Source organism: Lepisosteus platostomus, chromosome 15, assembly GCF_059453375.1.
Source record: "Lepisosteus platostomus isolate fLepPlt1 chromosome 15, fLepPlt1.hap1, whole genome shotgun sequence".
In the NCBI taxonomy this organism is placed as follows: domain Eukaryota; kingdom Metazoa; phylum Chordata; class Actinopteri; order Semionotiformes; family Lepisosteidae; genus Lepisosteus; species Lepisosteus platostomus.
In genome coordinates, this window is record NC_142625.1 from 21,006,917 (window position 1) to 21,025,658 (window position 18,742).

Here is an 18,742-nt window from a genome sequence, read left to right on the forward strand (position 1 = left end):
TCAAACGCATATTTAGAATGTTATATTAAATCAGACTAAATTCTGTTACAATTAATATGCAGTACACACACAGTGCCTATCTAGTGCGCAGATAAATCCTTCAAACCTGAACCTGAAAATGACAGTTTAGAAACCGCATAATCTCCTAACCAATTAAGGAGTAAAATATAGTAATCTTACCTTAAATACAAGAATATTAATCTTTCTCTAAATCCTGCAGATAAGATGAGCCACCTTGCCGAGACATTAGTTATACAAAGAAATTAAATAAACACCATATTTTTACATTCAAATCCACGTGATTTCGTCTCTTATTCCTCCATTGAGTCATGGAGGGGGTTCACTCAATCATACTGTGCGACTTAATGAAAGCGTCGTTTAGAAGTGGTTTTAAGGGCCCCGTGACATTAAGTAGATGCACTAAAAATATAAAGTGATATTAATAGAAGCGAAGCATAAAACGATTCATTAAATTCACAGAATAGATAAGTCCAACGCGAGGTGGAGGACTCTAATGCTGTGCATCTAATTCTTGTGCAGAATCTCACAGGCTGTCTGTGAATGTGTTCTGTAAAGCACGCCTGGCGTTTGAGGAGAGTCTTTGGCATGTTTAACCTTAGGAATGGGGTACAGGGAAGCAGGGTACTTACTGCCTGATTGTACTATTGCATTACCCTTGAATGAAAATGGAATGAGCAGCATGTAGGGGTGTCTGTTTTGTATTCCAGATAAGCTCCTGCCCATCGGCACTAAGGAAACTTGCTAATCTACTTACTAAACTATCAAGAAGTGATTTCTGTGATGGGTTATCTGGATGAAAACATGCCTGCTTTTGACAGAAAAAAAAAGATTTTCATTGACAGAGCTTGGACTGGTTGAACGCAGTAGAGGAATTTAAAAATCCCTGCTGAATTTGGTGAACATGCTCTGTAGTGGTTAGTGGAAACGATTTTGAACGGCACATGTATTTACTTTGGTAACATGAAAAATAGACTATTTGGGTTGCAAAGTGAGGCTGATCAAGTCTTTTTTAAACAAATCTTAATTGTAAAACAAGAAAAAACAACACATGCAATACTGATACCACTCCTTTTTGCAGCTACGTTTTTGCTCATTTCAGCATAAATGTGGCTGGTCATGTCATTTGGGATGTACATGCATTTCACTGCTTTTTTTTCTTGCTGTTTTTCCTTTTGCTTTTTAAATTTGGAACTCAGTGCGTCCTGACCTTGAGAACAAAAGAGGAGATAAACGTCCTTGTGTGCAGACTCTAGCGTCCCGAAATAGACAAGAATACAGCTCCAGTGCTAATAGCCAAAATTCCTGCCTGAGACAGGCCAACTGCTGGAAAGAGCTCCATTGTTAAAGAGGTAGTGCACTCAGCTAGGGTAGCAGCAGGACAATCAGTGCAGTAAGACGGGGAACATCCCACAGAGATGTCTACCCCAACAAACCTGGGCAACGTCTATTTCGAAACTTAGGCTCTTCTGTCTCCCCAGGCAAATAGTACAGATTTTATTAATCCATACTCTCCTTGCTATCGTGATGTCAAATAGATAAAATAAGGTTCATTGGGTCACGCTCAGATTTTTTCTTCCAAAAAGTTTGCAAATGAACTCACAACCCTCATAGTATGCGTTGCAATGTACAAAGAATGCACAAAGGTATCTATATAACAACAAAACAATAAAGAGTATGAAAATAATACAAAGGTATTGTAAGTTACATACATGGAAAAAATGCGAAATTATACATGCAAAATAAGAAAATAGTTTGTGAACTCAATGGACATATTTTGCTTGTTTGCTTGCTAGTAGGAAAGTTGATCTAAGTGTCTCATCAAGTCACAGTTGCTTCTGAAGTTCATTGGGTTAATGTTGTTACTGCTTTTCAGAATTTAGAAAAATAGAAACAGGTCTCTTCATAGTCAATTTTATTTGAGAGTAGGAAGATTTAGTAGTTCTGATCTGTCAATATATGACATTCCTTTGAGCCCGAGAATGTCACTCTTCACTGCCAGCTTTCCAAAGCAGAAACATCTTTCTGAATTCCACATTTTAACTATATATCCTAACATTCAGTTTGCCTTTTTTATGGGCTTCTTCACATTGTATGGACCAAGTATTGAAGGTATGTTAATATAAATGGAGTATTTTCCATGAGTAGGTCCTTCAAGTTCAGCTCTGGGTTTCTAAGGTTGCATAAAAATCTAAGCCTGGATTTCTTTGTACAGCAAGCATTTATTAATGTTGTAGATGAAGTGTAGTGGATACGTTTAGGCTCTCAAGAGCTCCGTTTGTCTTTAGTTGTGCAAGTAGTCTTTTGCAGGGATTGGCCATTTCAGGCTTGCCTTACTCAAGTGGCCAGCTCTGGGCTCCTGATAACTGCAGGAAAAAGAATGCAAACTGCAGCTGTTAACAAATTCTGTCAAAAGAGAATATGTGGAAACCTTTCTGAAGCTTTATTTCATTGTCTAAACAATATTTGAAGACATTGAAACTTAGCGTTTTACTTGCATTCTGAATCAGGCAGCTTGAGCTAGAAGGAAAACAGGTCCCTGATGTCTGCAGACAGTCCTGTCTCCTGCCATGAAGTGTTACAATGATAACTGGTGCCTCCTCAAACATTGATTAGATAGAAACAGCCCACACTGTTGCTATTCTGGGAGTGCATTTCATTAGATGGCTAATTAAAGTTCTGCTCTGTTTCCACAGACATGTGTTTTGCATGATAAAAGCAGGCAATGAAAAAGTTTAAACGGGTTTAATTGCAGAGATCTGAGATGTTGTGAGTTTAAATTGTGTTCCCAAAATTGAAAAATGTTATACTTTGTGTACTTACTGTATATGTAAAGATTTATATGCAAACACATATATACAGTGTGCAGTACCTGGAGTCTGTAATATTCCAACACTTTATTAAATTATAATGGAATTATAATGTTTTCAATTATATTGTATAATATCTGTGAATTATTAATTATATTTGTCACTAAAGCTTTGGGGTGAAAGTGGTCCAAATGTCATTTATCAGGACACAACGTTTTGCACACTGAGCATATTTTATTCCATATTGTATGTATTAAAATTATTTCTGTGTTTTCTATGCTGCTCATCTCTTACCAGTTACATGCCCAATAACCTATTTCCCCTTTTGGTTTTGGTTTGTCACAATATATTTTCTGTGTGTACCTGTTTATCCACCAGTGCAGTGAGCTCATCTCCGTGAGCCAAGAGAGCTAACAGGAATATCTGTACAAGCAGGGATTCCAGGAACTGGAGCTCGGATTGCTGTAAAGGGTACAGTTGTTTTAGATTATCATGCACTAAATGCCAGCATGCTTAGTTACTGAAGGAGAGGTAGGTTGTGCTTGCATTTGTATTCTTTCTATGTGCCGATTTCAAAAACAAGAAGCACGTTTGAAATGTATGTCCAGGATTTCTTTATCAAATTTACAGATATTTTTATTTTTAAGATGAAAGATTAAACGTTATTTGCAAATAGATTAATTTTCTTTTACTGTGGAAGGCATCAGATTCTTTCCAGTTTTTTCTTAAATCAGGCTACGTCTCTGTAATATAGCTAGGGTAGGTAATGGGCTGAGACCCCAACTGAGCAAGCAAGCAATGAAGACCTTAACCTCCAGGTTCTCAATAAATCAAAAACAGAAAACAGTAGGAATAAGAAACATACTGGCTGGATGATCACAAGTCTCCCTCTCCATTACTGTTTCAGGACTCTGTTGCTCATTCTTCTTCAGTCATCATATCTTTGGTGATCTTGTACTTTTATTTCAAAATGTATAAATAAAGCCTACATAATCATTATAACATAGGAAAAATAATTGGCTGAAAAAATTAAAAGGACAAAGCTTGACTGATATTTGATTATACGGTGTGCGCCCCCACAAAGTTGTTTGAATTTGCTGTAATGGGTTTTTATTCCAACTCCACAACAGCACTTCTTTGCTCTATCAATAAAAGCAAATCCTCTCTTCTTCCCTACTGTATCTCACTGCTACAAAAAGAGAAACAAAATAATAACTCTACAGGAGAATTTCAATGCCTCCTGTTGCATTACCGAATAATGAAAAATAGAGAAAACAGAATGGTTTTCCAATTGTGGAGAGCACAAGAAAAAAATGTAAAAGAAATGAAGATGTAAAAGAAATTAAGATTACAAAATTAAGTCATGGGTAGGTTCTGCTTTAGCAAGAGGCCTAAATGTAAGTTATTCAAAATAGTATGTATGAACACTTCTTTCCAATAGAAGCTACAATGCCAAATTGTGCTTAGTTAGAACAAATCACAAAAATTAAAATTGATCAAAGTACTGTTTTTTTTCCCTCCAGGAGTTAGTAAATTATCTTGGTGTTTTCCAATTCCATGGGTATATAGTGTACATCAATTCACTTTCATGGGTAAGTTGCTTTTTCACTGCTTACAGCTTGTGTGTAAGTAAAATTGCACCCTAACTGTTTTGCAAAAACACTTTTTCTTTCCTTTTAATATATTCTCCCAGTCTCCCATTGATCACATGGCCACAATTAAAAACACTGTTCATTTTTGTACTCACCACTGTTGGGTGGCATGATGGTGTAGTGGTTAGGGCCTTGCAGAGCTGGGGCCCTGACTTCAATTCCCGACCTACAGTAACTAGTGCTAGCAGCAAGTTTGTGTGTTCACCCCGTGTTTCTGTGGGTTACCTCTTGGTCCTCTGGTTTTGTCCCACAGACCAAAACCTAAGGTGGGTGAAATGGCTTCTGGACAAAACTGGCCCTAGGTGTGAGTGTCTGTGTGTCTGCCCTGCAATGGACTGGTGTGCCTTCCAAGTTGTACCCGGCCTTGTGCCTGTTGCTTTCTGGTTGGCTCTGGTTCCACCACAACAGTGAATTGGAATAAGTGGTTAGACAATGGATGAATGAATTCACCATTGTTTTAAATAGCCCTGCTCATCTAAAACTCCTCTCCAATCTGTTCCTTTAAACAATTTTGCTACAGACGGCTCCTTAATTTGTATTTGTTTCACAAATGAATAGATTATTCCAGTCAGATGATCAAATTAATTGCTTACGTCGGTGTGCAAGTTGAATATCCCTAGTTTAAAACAAGATTGTAACCATTATTACGTTTTTTAAAGTTAATATTTTTAATTTCTGCTAACAATATCAAGCACATTGCCTCAATTTTACTTTTTAAAATGCAATGGTCAATTATTTTGTATAAAGCAGCGTAATATATTGCTTATTATATAAGCTTTAATAACTAAGCTTCTTTTTACAACTACTATTAAAAGTGCTAGGTTGAAAATGATTCAATGTAAAATTAAAATACATGTTTGCCATCAAATATCTACAGCATTGGATTACTTTAACTAGAAAATGACTTTTGTAATACATTATTGTTTTTATCTTTTGAGCTCCAATGGCATTTTTTTGCTAAACTTTAACAGTATTCCATGGCAAATCTCTGCAAAAGTATGATAATGTTAAATGACTGAAGTGCCTTTACTTTTAAAATCTCCAATAAAAAATGTTGTACAGAAAAATAGTAGTCAACCTGAGTTTTTGATTGCCTTTAGAATGAAATATGCAAGGTTAGGAGTGCAGTTGATATTTTACTTTTACTTTCTGTAATCATAGATGATATCCCCATTGCTATCCTCTAACAACATCAGTAATCAGTCTTTTAACAGCTCGTTTGGGACAGATACCGATGCCATTACTCCTGCAGTTTTAGACAATAGCATATCTGCATTGTGTTTCTCTCAGCCTCCCCGATAAGGCCAGCTTCAGCTGTCTTTCTATTTCTGGGGTGTTAAGGCATACCTCAGCCATTCAGCTCTGCCTAGAACAATAGACACACACACACATAAACATTGCAAACTTAGAAACTTGTCATACCTCAGAATACCAAAACAATCCCTCTGCCGCCACTCGTGACTCCCACTAAACGACTTTGCAAGTGTAACATCTAAAAATGTCATGAACTTCAGGGTAACACTAGTGAAATACTCTAGCTTGCATTGGCTGTAAGGCGTTTCTTGTGCATGGTTTTGATTTGATTCGGTGCAGAAGTAAATGTACTTATTTTGCTCAGGCTGATTTTTGATAATCCATCCATTTTCTAATTGCATTATCCAATGCAAGGTTGCAGGGGATCTAGAGATTTTTGATCAAAAATTGTTTTAATTAAGAAATTACATCTATTATCTGTAAAGTGAAGTTTAGTATTTTGTATTTTTGCTTAGTTTAAGTGATGCCGCCTAGTATTCTGTGACATACTATTCTAAACTTGCTGTGTGTATGATGCCTCAGAAAAATAATCACCGTCATCAGTAAGAGCTGTACAAGAGCACAGTAGATTGAGATTGAGAAATTAAGAGTAAATCCAAACCTACGCAGAAAGATCTTTGAGTGAGTTTAAAAAATGTTGATGATACCAGAGTCCTAAAATAAAGGTGTGCATCAGTATTTCAGCATCAAACAGAGCAAGGGCCAGGAAGTTTATTTTCATGCAAACTCCTGAAGCTGTGAAACAGTAGTGCTTACCAGTGCAGCACCATTCTGCTCAGTCACTTGCAGTCAGATAATTCAATATTTCACAGATTAAGAATCAAGCGCTTTGAATTTAGGGACAAACTGCACCACAGAACACAGGGCCAATTTAGAGTAGCCTCAGATTAAATTAATCAAGGTTTTTGCTCACAAGCACTTTTTAAACTTTCACCAGCGACTGAGCATTATTTCAGTTTCACTCTTGATGACTTTTTTATATTGCTCGATCTCATGTGGCAGAAAGCCACTAGTCCCCGTAAGAAGTTCCCAACCGCACGGGGCCATGTAACTCGTTAGCATGCTGGAGTCTCGTTTGTTGTCGGAATTAACCAGAGTGGAGTCTGCGGCATTTTTTACCTGTTTTTCCTCTTTTGAAGGGCTCTTAAGAAGATAATCCAAGAGGAACTAAAATAGTAGATGCACAGTATCTTGGGATGCGAAGGAGTTTTAAGCCTTCCTTGATATTTAGATATTAAATCTCTGTTAACAATGAAAAGCATTCCATCGCAGTTCTGCTAGGGTCAGGCTTCAAAGCACCAGAGAATGCAGGGAGTGTGCACGAGCCTCTTCACAGTTTACACAGAGGCCTCTGCAATACAACTGCACCTGTCTCCCAGAGCAACTGCTCAAACACAGGCACACAGCCGCTCGGCAGACCTGCACACTCTGACACATACTCTACAGTACTGCTGAAAACGTGGCGAAAGTACTGTACTTTGGCTGTAATTCACAAAGATGTGAAGCTTTACGAGTGGACATAAAGAGATTTCCACTTCCCTTTCATCCACAAGTTCTGTTGATTAGCCTGGAATAGAAGTCATTAAAAGCAACAGGATATGCAAAGCTTTTATCTTATTACTTCTTCATGATTGAGGTGACATGGTTTGACTATGACCACTGACGGGAGATGAATGCAGTATTTGAACTTCAGCCAATACGTCGTAAGAAACCTTACTGCAGACAGCTGCCAAAGTCATCCCTGCAGACAAGATATCTTAAAACTATCCATTCATCCATTTTCTGACTGCTTCACCCAATTCAGGGTCGCGGGGGAGCCAGGGCCTATCCCAGCCTGCAATGGGACAGTCCATCACAAGGCAGACACACAGAGACACACACTCGCACCAGGGCCAATTTTCCCAGAAGCCAAGTAACCTGCCAGTAAGTCTTTAACCCATGTGATCATGGGGAGAACGTACAAAGTCCACACAGACAGCACCCCAGGTCTAAACCCAGGGACCTAGTACTGTGATGTACTCTGCTAACCACTGTGCCAACTTATCTTAAAACTATTCCGTCTTTAAAAAAATTCTGTTGCAAATCACGTGCGGCTGGGAAAGAATGCCTTTGAAATTCAATGCCTATGCGTCACCACCTCTGCTGCGTTAAAGAGCCTGTTTTATAAGGTTTCTGAATGTGTTCGTGGCCTCGCGGCAAACAGGGGGCTGCAAATATATCCTGAGAAGTGCCTCCTGGCTGCCGGCCAGACACTTGACCAACATGTGTCTCTGTCCTCTCTCTCTCCTCCTCAGCTGAGGACTCATGGAAAAAGCCTGAGGCTCTACATTCCAATCAACAAGGCTCTGTGTGGCCAGACAATGAAGCAGCTCATTCAAAATAAAAGGAGGAAAAGACAACTGACAGTGACGAGACGCTCTTTTACAGGCCCTGCAGTGTCCGGTAAACTCAGCCCTCGAGTATTTATTTCCTGTCTTTCCGTTGTAACAGAGAAACAAGCAGGAGTGCTCTTCTGTGTGTCCAGAATCTTCTCCCACAGTTGTGTGTCAGCCTGTAAGCACTGGGCACAGTGCAGACCTTTCTTACAGCAACATTCTTGATCTCATCATGCGGATAGCTAAAGTTGTGTCCGTACAAAATGCTGGACTTTCATAAATACAGAATAAAATAAAACTGACCTGAGAAGTTTTCGGTTACAGAACCAAAACATTACCTATTGTCTATACTATAATGAAACCTGAAAGAATTGAGAGTTGTCGAACGCACTGTGAGGACTTCTTTTGTCAATCTGAACATCATTTTTCTCCAACATTTATCCTGCAGTACTCTGTTACAAGTTTAGATATCTAAACTTGTAATATGATCTGTAATTACATGCAGTTAATAATCGATCAGAAATATAAAATAACACATTCTGGAAAAAAAACGTTTTTAATGTCCTTATGTGACTAAATACATATATTTTTTGGACTGAAGCGCAGGTCTTGAAGTTGCAATATAAGTACATTAAAGCATTAATCCATGCTGAAAAACAGAAGAAAGAAAACACAACGTTGTGTTTTTTCTTTTTTATTTCTGCATGGAATAAACCTATTACTTGTTCCTTTGCAGCCTATGCATGCTGACGCCGCTTCCCACCTGAACTACATTAGAGCATTTATGATTTACTCAAAGCCTACAGTATAAAAGTGTTTTCTACATTATATTAACTTTAACTGTTTAATTTAGTTTGGATGATGAGGAACCAAGCTTGTTATTTAACACCCTTAATTTGCATTGATCAGAATCTCTAGAAATCTGATACGAGGTTTTGTAGTAGTATCATCACATTAGTCAGATCGTATTGTCTCATTGTCAGGTTTTCCACGTCATTAATAACACTTTTTTCTTCTTTTCACATCTATAAAGCTAAATGGATACTCGTATGCTACAAAATACAGATCTTCGAGTACGTGCTATCTTTAAAACCAAAAAATGTCTAAAATTCCTGTAGAAACAATGGTTTGTATAAAGTGGGAAAATACGAAATTGTAATTGTAGAACAATAAAAATTGCCTTACATGTTTGCACAACAGTTTTTTTATACAGTACGGTATTGTAATATACTCAAAACATAAAACCTATTTTGAAATACTTTTGAAAGAGAAGACGAAACCTCTTCTTTGCTGACACCTTCAGGCGAGGGTGTCAATGACAACTAGTAAGACTCCTTGGGAAGATCCTATTTGAAGGCAGGGGGCGTAGCCACGGCTGGGACCCTTGTTTGCGTTACATGATTTGCTTTTTAATGTTACGTGTTATTATTTTTTTTCATCGTATTTGGATTTGGTATTGGCTCGCTGTATCTTTTGTTACCAATAAGAAAATTATGTAAATGTTTATGTAAATATTTATGTAAATATAAGTAAATAAGACACATGAGTTGCTACAGGCATCTTGGGTTTTAAGGAGTACAGCCTGGCTTCCCGAATAGTGTTTCTGGACCGCAAGGGGCAGTGCACACGCGTTTGCTTGTAGCAGCTCGATACATGCTCGACCTGTAGGAGTTCAGCACGAAGAGGTTCTGCAATTTCTCCTGTAAACAAATACAAGTTTTGGAATGCATGAATAACATTAAGATAATATTGACGGATAGATGCGAGTGTGCATTTTCAGATTGCCTCTAAGTACCCTGCAGTATAAGTGAACAACGTTTACAGAGCTAAAATACATCCAAAATATGTATTTGACGCTTTTATTAGCAGACCATTCTTACAATTAAAGGTACGATGAAATTGTTAGAACTGTAATTCGACTATAACATTTCAGTATTAAGTCTTGTGGGAAGTCACGAATTTCCAAATTATGTCTTTGGGCATCAAAAATAGAATACTAATTTCGTGGGTTTCATACAAGTTTAATAGCATCATGAAGGATCATACAAAATCTTCAGAATAAATTTAATATTTTAATACCTTCGCAGACGAGATTATTCGCCATATTCAATTCCAAGCCCCGGCGCCTGCGTCTGGTCTAGAAGGCCAAAACCTCACAACAGTGGTAGGCACGGATTGTTTTTTTGTGCGTGTCCGCCGTGACACAGTAGCGTTCGGCAGCCTAGGCAATTGTTGCTTAACCTGTGTGTGAGAGAGAGAAAGAGACAGTATATATAAAGTTCCGCTAATTCTACTGTTTGATTATACTGCTCGAGGATTGCATTGTACACTGCAGGGGAGCCCCTATGCTGGCAGAACGGTCAGTTAGAGCCCGGGCCACCCACTTTTGCACAGGCCCACCCAAAAATCAATTCCTGGCAACGCCCCTGTTTGAAGGTACAAATAATTAAGGTAATGGAAAAAATGCATTCAACCAACGCAACCGTTATTTTTTGGGGAGAACTGCCTTCTGTCGAGGTCGTGACCAGGGTAATGGCGTGTGTGTGTCTAAACTGCGCATTCCTCGTGTTCTTCCACCGCTGGTTCTTATCAGGACAGGATTTGTGCGGGCCATAGAAATGAATGGGATTGGGTCACGCTTCAGCGCATTGATAACAATGCAGATCAGCAACAAATACATCCATGAGCCTGGACACCTATCTAGAGTGTTGTGTACTCAAATTCGTTTGTATCTAGTGGATTAACCGGGAATTGCACAAAATGCAATCCTTTTCCTACTGTACGTGCGCTTCCGTAAACTCGATTCTCTGACTCAGGCAGCGCTGTTAAGAGTTGTGTGTGCTACCGCATCTGAGTCCGACCTCCTGTCATCACTCATTTTTACCTTTCTTGACAAAGGGAAGCTGTCAGGTAAGTCACTGTTAATGTTAATTGTTTTCATCTATGTTTTTCATATGCCATTGGAGCATTATCTCAACGCTGAGAGCTACTGGGGATTGCACGTCTAAGCTTTAACAACAGGTGGGAGGGCAGGCTTTTGTATAGAAGTCAATTAAATTAGTTCTGTTGTAGTGTATGTAGTATCGTTATTTTTAGATATGTCCCATGGATATTCAAAGACACTGATTCGTAGCTTAATGCTCATTTTCATTGTATTTCAATGGGAATCGGAACTCCACGTTTTCACGGGTGAAGCCGAGTTGAAAGCATGCTAGATACGTTATTCTGTTCAAAAAGCAGGTGCGGGTCATGCAACGTTAACTAAAATTCAGCTCAGTTACGGTGCTTGACTGCGACTTACAGTATGTTAGTACCTAGTTCAGGTTTAAATGATCGTAATCGGTTGATCGTAGTATACTGAAGATGTCAAGGAACATACAGATTTGTGTTATTGATTTACAGCACTTTACCATTCACGACGACTTTGCAAAAAAGAAACTTAAGCTTTTACCCTTTTAGAGAGTTTGGTATAAAATAGTGTTAATACGTTGTAGTCTTTGCCACATCCATGCCTGTGATAGTCTGTTTACTACTGTGATAGTCTGTGTACTACATTGGCACGTAAAACTGAGCATTTTGTCCAGATCTTTTTCAGACCCAATGGTGTCTAATCCAATTCCTGAGGAAGTGCTGATGAACGAGGCTCTGATACAGGATCTACAGGAGGTGGCTAAGGACTCTGCCCTGCTTTGCGGTGTCCTGATGAGAACCAGAGAGAGTCCCAGTTCATCAGAGGTGAAGGGCCTTGGTATCCACTCTTTAGTGCTAGTCCAGTTCATTCGGATGAGATTGTCAATAAGCACTAATACTGTAAGCTTTTGTGTGCTTAAAAACTAGCCATCATTTGACGTTTGCGTCAAAATATTTTGTGATCTGGAATAGATGAGTATACTGTAGGACATGGGAAGAAACAGTTTTGAGTTGGCCTTCAAGGGAAATTTCATTCTAGACTAATATTTTCTGTCAAGTTTTTTTTTCCTGTAACATCAATAAGGTGACATTGTGCTTTGGCAGTTAGAGGTGCTGCCTTGCTCCTTTTGTGCAGATTGGACTAAAAAGATTATTTGAAAAGAATATACCTGATTAAATAAGACAGTCTGACTTTTCACTTTCTCAAAGTACAGTGCTGGGAAGCAATGCTGATGTGAAAAATTCACCTTCTCGTTCCAGGTTGTCAGCTATGCCCCATTCACACTGTTCCCCACTCCAGTGCCACGAGATCTGTTTGAACAGGCGCTGCGGGTTCAGACACACTTCAACCTCCTCATGGACAGAATCAGCCAAGATGCAGAGTTTCTGGAACAAGCCCTGGCAAGGTACAGTATAGAGTAGCAAACCTCGGGTGCTGGCCGTATAGCCGTAAGCTGAGAGATCACGACTGCGGTCTAAACAGATGAATCATGAGCACTTTTACTTTTTCTCCTCAGCACAATAGAAGTAGATGACTTCACTGCCAGACTGTTCAGCATCTACAGGCAGGTTCTTAAAGAGGGCTGTTCCCAGGTAGGCAGTGATTAGTAAAACAGGTATTCATTAACATCTTTTATTCCCTCATTTTGAAGGCTTTTTTTCATATGACATATTAGTATAAGAAATTCCTGACGTTTTGTGCTGCATCTCAGGCTGATAATGATTTATTTGAATTAAATGTTGGTGCTAATTGAGTGATATACTGTGTTATATATTAACCCTAGCTGTCAGGCCCTGAATGTAGTGTTGTTAGTTATTTGTATCTCAGGCATTTAACTGAGTAAGATTTAACACTGTGGCCTGTCTAATTTGAACATATGTTTTTTGTAGTCTTTAGCTTTGGGGTTAAACCGCTCAGACTATATGCTGGACAGTGGAAAAGATGGCGGCACATCTTTAAAACAGATCGAGATCAACACCATAGCTGCCGGTTCTGGAGGTCTTTCCTCAAGGACTCCAATAGTTCATAGGTAAGTTTCTGGGAGGCTGGGTGATATTTTCAGAGCTCCCTTGTATTACTGTGTATGAGCTGTGTGTTCAAGCTGCAAGTCTTTCCTGTGGTGCCCATCTCATCAAGCCTGATGGTTTCCACCTTCCTGTTAAAGACATGTCCTGAAGGTTGCAGGCCTCCTAGATGTAGAGAAGAAGATCCTGGACAATAACCCAGCTGCAGGACTTGCTAAGGCCATTGCAAAAGCCTGGGAGCTCTATGGCTCTGAGAGGTGAGATGAGCTCATGAGTGTATACATTTTACTTTCTCTTTTTAATGTTTACACCTTTGCATCTAATTTGTTAATTAGATTAACAAAAAAGCAGCTGAGTTGCTGTTCAAGGCTACATTCTGCCTGGTATGAAGGAGGAACACATACTGGAAATTATGATAATACAATGCCTAAAGTGAACTGGATGAAAAAACACTCCAGGTTGTGAGGACATTGCCTTGTAGCTACTGATGGAACAGTGAGTTAATCTTCGTGTTAGCCTTGTTGAGTTGAAACACTTGTCTCTTCCAGGGCTGTGGTGATGTTTCTGGTTGAAAATGTCCAAGTGAATATATATGACCATCGATATGTTGAAAATGAACTCTGGAACAGGTACATTTATTCAGCTATTCAGATATTCATCTGGAGGGTACACATTGTATTCTGTGTCTTTATTACATACTTCATTGTTTTTTTTAAAGAAAAGACATGTACAGTATAAGGAATCTGAAAGAGACTGATTAACATTGGGTTTTATTGTTGTTTTATCTATAGAGAGCAAGGCATGTATGACTTGTAAAATAAAAAGTACAAAGATAAGAAACACAGCTGTTGCCCCAGCTGGCAGTGTGCACTTGGCCAAGTGTCATCAAGCTGGGGGAGACCAGAGTCTGTTAGGACATCCCTGACTACCTGTAGAAAATTGACCCACTGGCCATTAGGTCTCCGGCTGTAATGCAGGAGACAGCAGCATCAGTCCTCTGTTCATCTGCTGTGGGCTCTGTGGTGCTTGGGTGTGCAAGATGGAGGTTGGCACCCCTGTGCATGGACAGTGTGCACCTTGGAGGACGCAGAAGGCTTGCACAGGGGTTTTTCTGGTGAGTTAAGATGGAAATTTCAGGCATGGGGTGTAGCAAAAGACACATAATTGATATAATTAAATTCTAATTACATTTGCAGAAATATTGCTGTCATAAGGAGGCGATTTGCTGATGTGTACAAAGGTGGATTTTTGGACCAGGACAAAAGGCTTTTTGTGTAAGTAGTATCTCCATTGCTTTTCTCATAGACGTGAAAGATGTGGCAATGCTGTCTTCAAGGCCTTTAAATCCAGGGTGCAAATTGAAAACTACAGAGAGAGGGTGGTCTTGTGACAGGTTTCACAAATACTATTCAGATGCAAATTTGGAAATGAGTGAAACTAAATTTTGAGGATTTCTAAAACTTTGGATAGTTTTTACAATTCCGTTTCTGTTTAGAGATGGCCGAGAAGTTGCAATTGTGTACTTTCGGAATGGTTACATGCCCCAGAACTACACAGAACAGGTCTGTGCATGATGTTTCTGTCTCTTCTTGGGGAGCTACATGGCTGCTGTTTTGAATTTATTGAGCTGAATGAAACTGACACTTAGGACTGATTAGAAGCAGAGCAGCTACACTAAGCATAATTTCACGTTCCCATTTCACAGCATTTTATTGTTGTAAATGAACGGTCAGGGAAATTCTTCCTTTATAGTTATGACCTTTTGTGAGCATTATCTGTAATGGCCCAGGCACTGAAGAGGCAGGCTGTGAACAGTGATGTAGTGCAGATGATGTACTGGTAGGACACCTTGTGTGAACTGGAGCCCTGGGCTGTGGGTGTTGTTGTGCAGGGCTGGGAGGCCAGAGTCATGATGGAGCGCTCACGGGCAGTGAAGTGCCCTGACATCGGTGCCCACCTGGCCGGGACCAAGAAGGTCCAGCAAGAACTGACCCGGCCCGGAGTTCTAGAGAGGTTCTTCCCTGACAACCCAACAGCTGTTGCTCAGATCAGAGCTACTTTCACTGGCCTCTACACCCTGGACATGGTGAGATAACCCTAGTATAAGCATGGAGAAGAACAGCAGCAAACTATTAGCCCACATTGAATATTCACCACACCCTTTATGAGTAGGAATGAATTACTCTGATTCTTCATGGAATTATAGAATATGATTAAAGAGTGTTAATTGACAGTGAACTAAAATGAATTAAAAGCTACTATTACATCCAGACCCAATTTTGGACCAGGAATTGCATCATTCATGTTTAAAAAAATATTTTGTTCTTGAAAATATAGACTTGAATTTTGGTTTTATTTGTGATTGACATAGTTCCTAATGAGCTGTGGAATCTGGGAAATTTCTCCACTTGTACCAGAATATGTCCTAAGTTGCTGCACAATGGAAAATATCCTCTTGTGTGGTGGATGGTGCATATTCATGCTAGTGTAAATGCACCTATAGATGGCCAATGGCAGCCCACACTCAGACTGGCATTGTCTGAACTCCATGCTGAACATGCATCCCTGCTTATTGAACATTTTGAACAATTTAATGTCCCTGTTAGAATTAACATAGTAAGTTTAAGTCAATGTATCATTTTATTTTTCTTTCCACCTTCACTTCCGTTTATCCACTAAAGTAAAATGGCTTACAGACTGAAAACTGCAATTAAATCCACAGGGAGAAGAAGGAGACAGGACTGTAGCCATGGCCCTGGCTAACCCAGAGCATTTTGTTTTAAAACCTCAGAGAGAAGGGGGAGGTGAGAGGACACACTACTTCTTTAGTATGTTAAAAAATAAAAAATCGAGGTCATATTTTAAGGCCATTGTGAATATTGCATCCTTCTTCTTGTTCTGGATTTAGGTCTCTTCTGAAGTGCAGTTTCTCTTTTCTCACACAGGAAACAAGTATTTTACAAATTCAAGGCCAGTGCCTGCAGTTGTGAATATTCTGTTTTCTCACACAGGAAACAATATCTACGGGGAGGAGATTCGCCAGGTGCTGGACAAGGCCAGAGGCAGCCCTGACAGAACTGCCTACATCCTGATGGACAAGGTCCAGCCTCAGGCTACGAAAAACTACCTGCTGAGAAGTGGCTGTGCTGTGAAGCTTAGCAGCTGCCTGAGTGAGCTGGGTGTGTTTGGGGCCTACATCAGGTACAGTGTGTCAGTCTCTTCACCGCCAGGGTGCTGAGGGGATTAATCAGACTGGGCTCTGTTCTTTAAGGGTCTTACCTGGTCATTGTAATTTCACAAGGTGCTGGCCAACAGAAACCGAAAAAAAACAGAACATACATATGTCATCTCCATTATAATTGATTGAACTCTTTCAATATTGTGGCACAAAAAGTACATACAGGCTTAACCCAGTACAGGTCTTAGTGAATTCATGTCAAATATATCATAAGCATACATCATTAAAACACCAAATAACCTATTACAAATACACATGTAAATGTGATCTCTTGTAGAAAGAAATCTACTTAAAAGATGCAATTATTTAATATGAAGAGTAATATAAAGTCATTGAATGGATTTTCGAATCATGTTTTTCTGCTTCAAATAATCTAATATTTAAGAAATGTAATGGTTTCCATTTTCTGCACTATAGAGCAGTTCTGATTGTAAGGAAATGAAAGGGATTTGAATTCAGACCTCTTTCTAGTACTTTGAATTCAGAGAATGTGTAAAACGATGTAGAACTGTGGGAAGAAACTGGAATTATTGGAGGAAAGCTATGAGAACTGGAAGAGAACATTCAAACTCCTCACAGTTGGCATCTCAGGCCTGGAAGTTAACCCAGAGCCCCAGCAATATGAGGCAACTATACTACTACCTTGCCGCCCCTGATCAATTCCCATCTGAAAAATGAGGAGTGATTTCATTTCAATTAAAATACAAGTGTACACCTGGTTAACCATTGTAAAAAAAGATTACTGTTACAAACAGATACTAGTTCATATTCAAGTACAACATTTTAGAATTTAATCAATCTGGTCATTTTATGCAAATATTTGTTGTCTTTCCATGAAAGTTTGAATGATGATTTTCCACTTTTAAAATAATTGTAATATTTTAAGCACAGTAAATGGTATATATCTTCTCTGCTATAATGCAGTTTAACCTCCAAACATAAAAATGTTAAGAATTGAAACGTAATACTGTGCAGTCAGTGAAAAGTATGAAAATCAAAGCGTAGAGTCTTCATGTCTTCAGTGGGGATGTAAATATATCTTATTTGTGTGGTCAGGGTGTGTACCTTAACTGGCCCTCAACACTACTTTTCCAGTATTTTATAAAATGCCAGTTGACCTCTGATTTGGGCCCATACCTACATTGCCCGATACTGTCTGATCAGTTGTGCAGGCCTGTGCAGATTAATTTGGGGAAACAGGGTATTGGAAGTTAATTCCTGGTGCTCAATTCCATGTGCTCATACAGGCAGGATAAACAGATGGTGCTGAACGAGTATGCAGGATACCTGCTGAGGACCAAGAGTGCAGAACATTCTGATGGGGGTGTGGTTGCAGGCGTGGCAGTCCTGGACAACCCCCTAATCGTATGAACCACGCTGCCTCTCTCTGTGTGGAGGAGGAACTGCACATGAGGCCCATCACCTGATGACAACACTACTAAGGACCAGGAAGATATTTGCTGTGCCAGGTGTATGATATCCTATTCGATTTAACACTTAAAGTTGTCCCACAATTGAAGCTCTTAAGTTGCCAGGTATTCTTGCAGGCTTAGAAACACCTCTTATGTTTTATTTAAAAGTATAAACTAAGCTTTTAACTGTGGCCTCAGTTTGGTTTGCACATTGAAAACCTTTGACCTATGCTCTTGTAGTCCAATTTAAAGAGCAATAATTTCAGACAACCTCAAACGTGAGAACCTGACCACTAGTGGCTGGACTTGAAAGTGCAGTTTAAATCGCCTGGTCAACACTTTACCCCAGGAGAGCCAACAGTCGTGTGTGTATTTTTAAAATACTTTACTTATTTGCAAACAAACTTCATCGGCTTATTTTTTAACGTCTTTATTGATTCACAATGTCCCGTACTCTTCGAAATAAATACATTTTTTTATTTACAATATAACTGTCTCCGCTGCTTTCTGTAATGAGTACATGGTATTTTAACAATTTTAATCGTGTATTTAAGGTAGGGGAAACACCTTCTGCTTTGTACTTCAAAAATGAATAGAAATGTAAAGTCTATGATCATTATAGTATTATGATCGTGTTTCAATTTGGTTTTTTATTGTTAAATTATATCGATCTTGAAACTAATACCTAAAAATGTGACAATGGGTTCTCGTGTTGTACCAGCGGTAATTTGGAAACTGGTGTCTCTTCACCAGTGAAAGGAGTGCACAAGCAATACGATTTCGAGAACATGGTTAAATATTAGAAAACACCTTAAACACCTAACCCTGGGTTTGAAGGTACAAATAATTAAGCTAATGAAAACAATTCCAACAAATGCATTTAATGCAAAAAAAAAAAGTATTTTTTGTAAAATATTCATAACTTTATGGGTGGACAAATAGTACGTTGGGGCGCAGCACATCCTGAAATAACTTGATGAAACCATTA

General features: G+C 39.1%; 1 protein-coding gene across 1 annotated transcript; it reads left to right on the forward strand.

Annotated features, from left to right (window-relative positions):
* Nucleotides 1-10,946: 10,946 nt before the first annotated feature.
* Nucleotides 10,947-18,245, forward strand: LOC148648206 (glutathione synthetase-like). The gene is made up of 13 exons (XM_088608096.1): nucleotides 10,947-11,079; nucleotides 11,754-11,904; nucleotides 12,340-12,485; nucleotides 12,597-12,672; nucleotides 12,970-13,109; nucleotides 13,245-13,361; nucleotides 13,653-13,733; nucleotides 14,301-14,378; nucleotides 14,600-14,666; nucleotides 14,996-15,190; nucleotides 15,827-15,908; nucleotides 16,116-16,305; nucleotides 17,590-18,245. The coding sequence occupies exons 2-13, from the start codon at nucleotides 11,770-11,772 to the stop codon at nucleotides 17,711-17,713; spliced, it is 1,431 nt and encodes a 476-aa protein (XP_088464222.1). The 5' UTR covers nucleotides 10,947-11,079; nucleotides 11,754-11,769; the 3' UTR covers nucleotides 17,714-18,245.
* The last annotated feature ends 497 nt before the right edge of the window (nucleotides 18,246-18,742 follow it).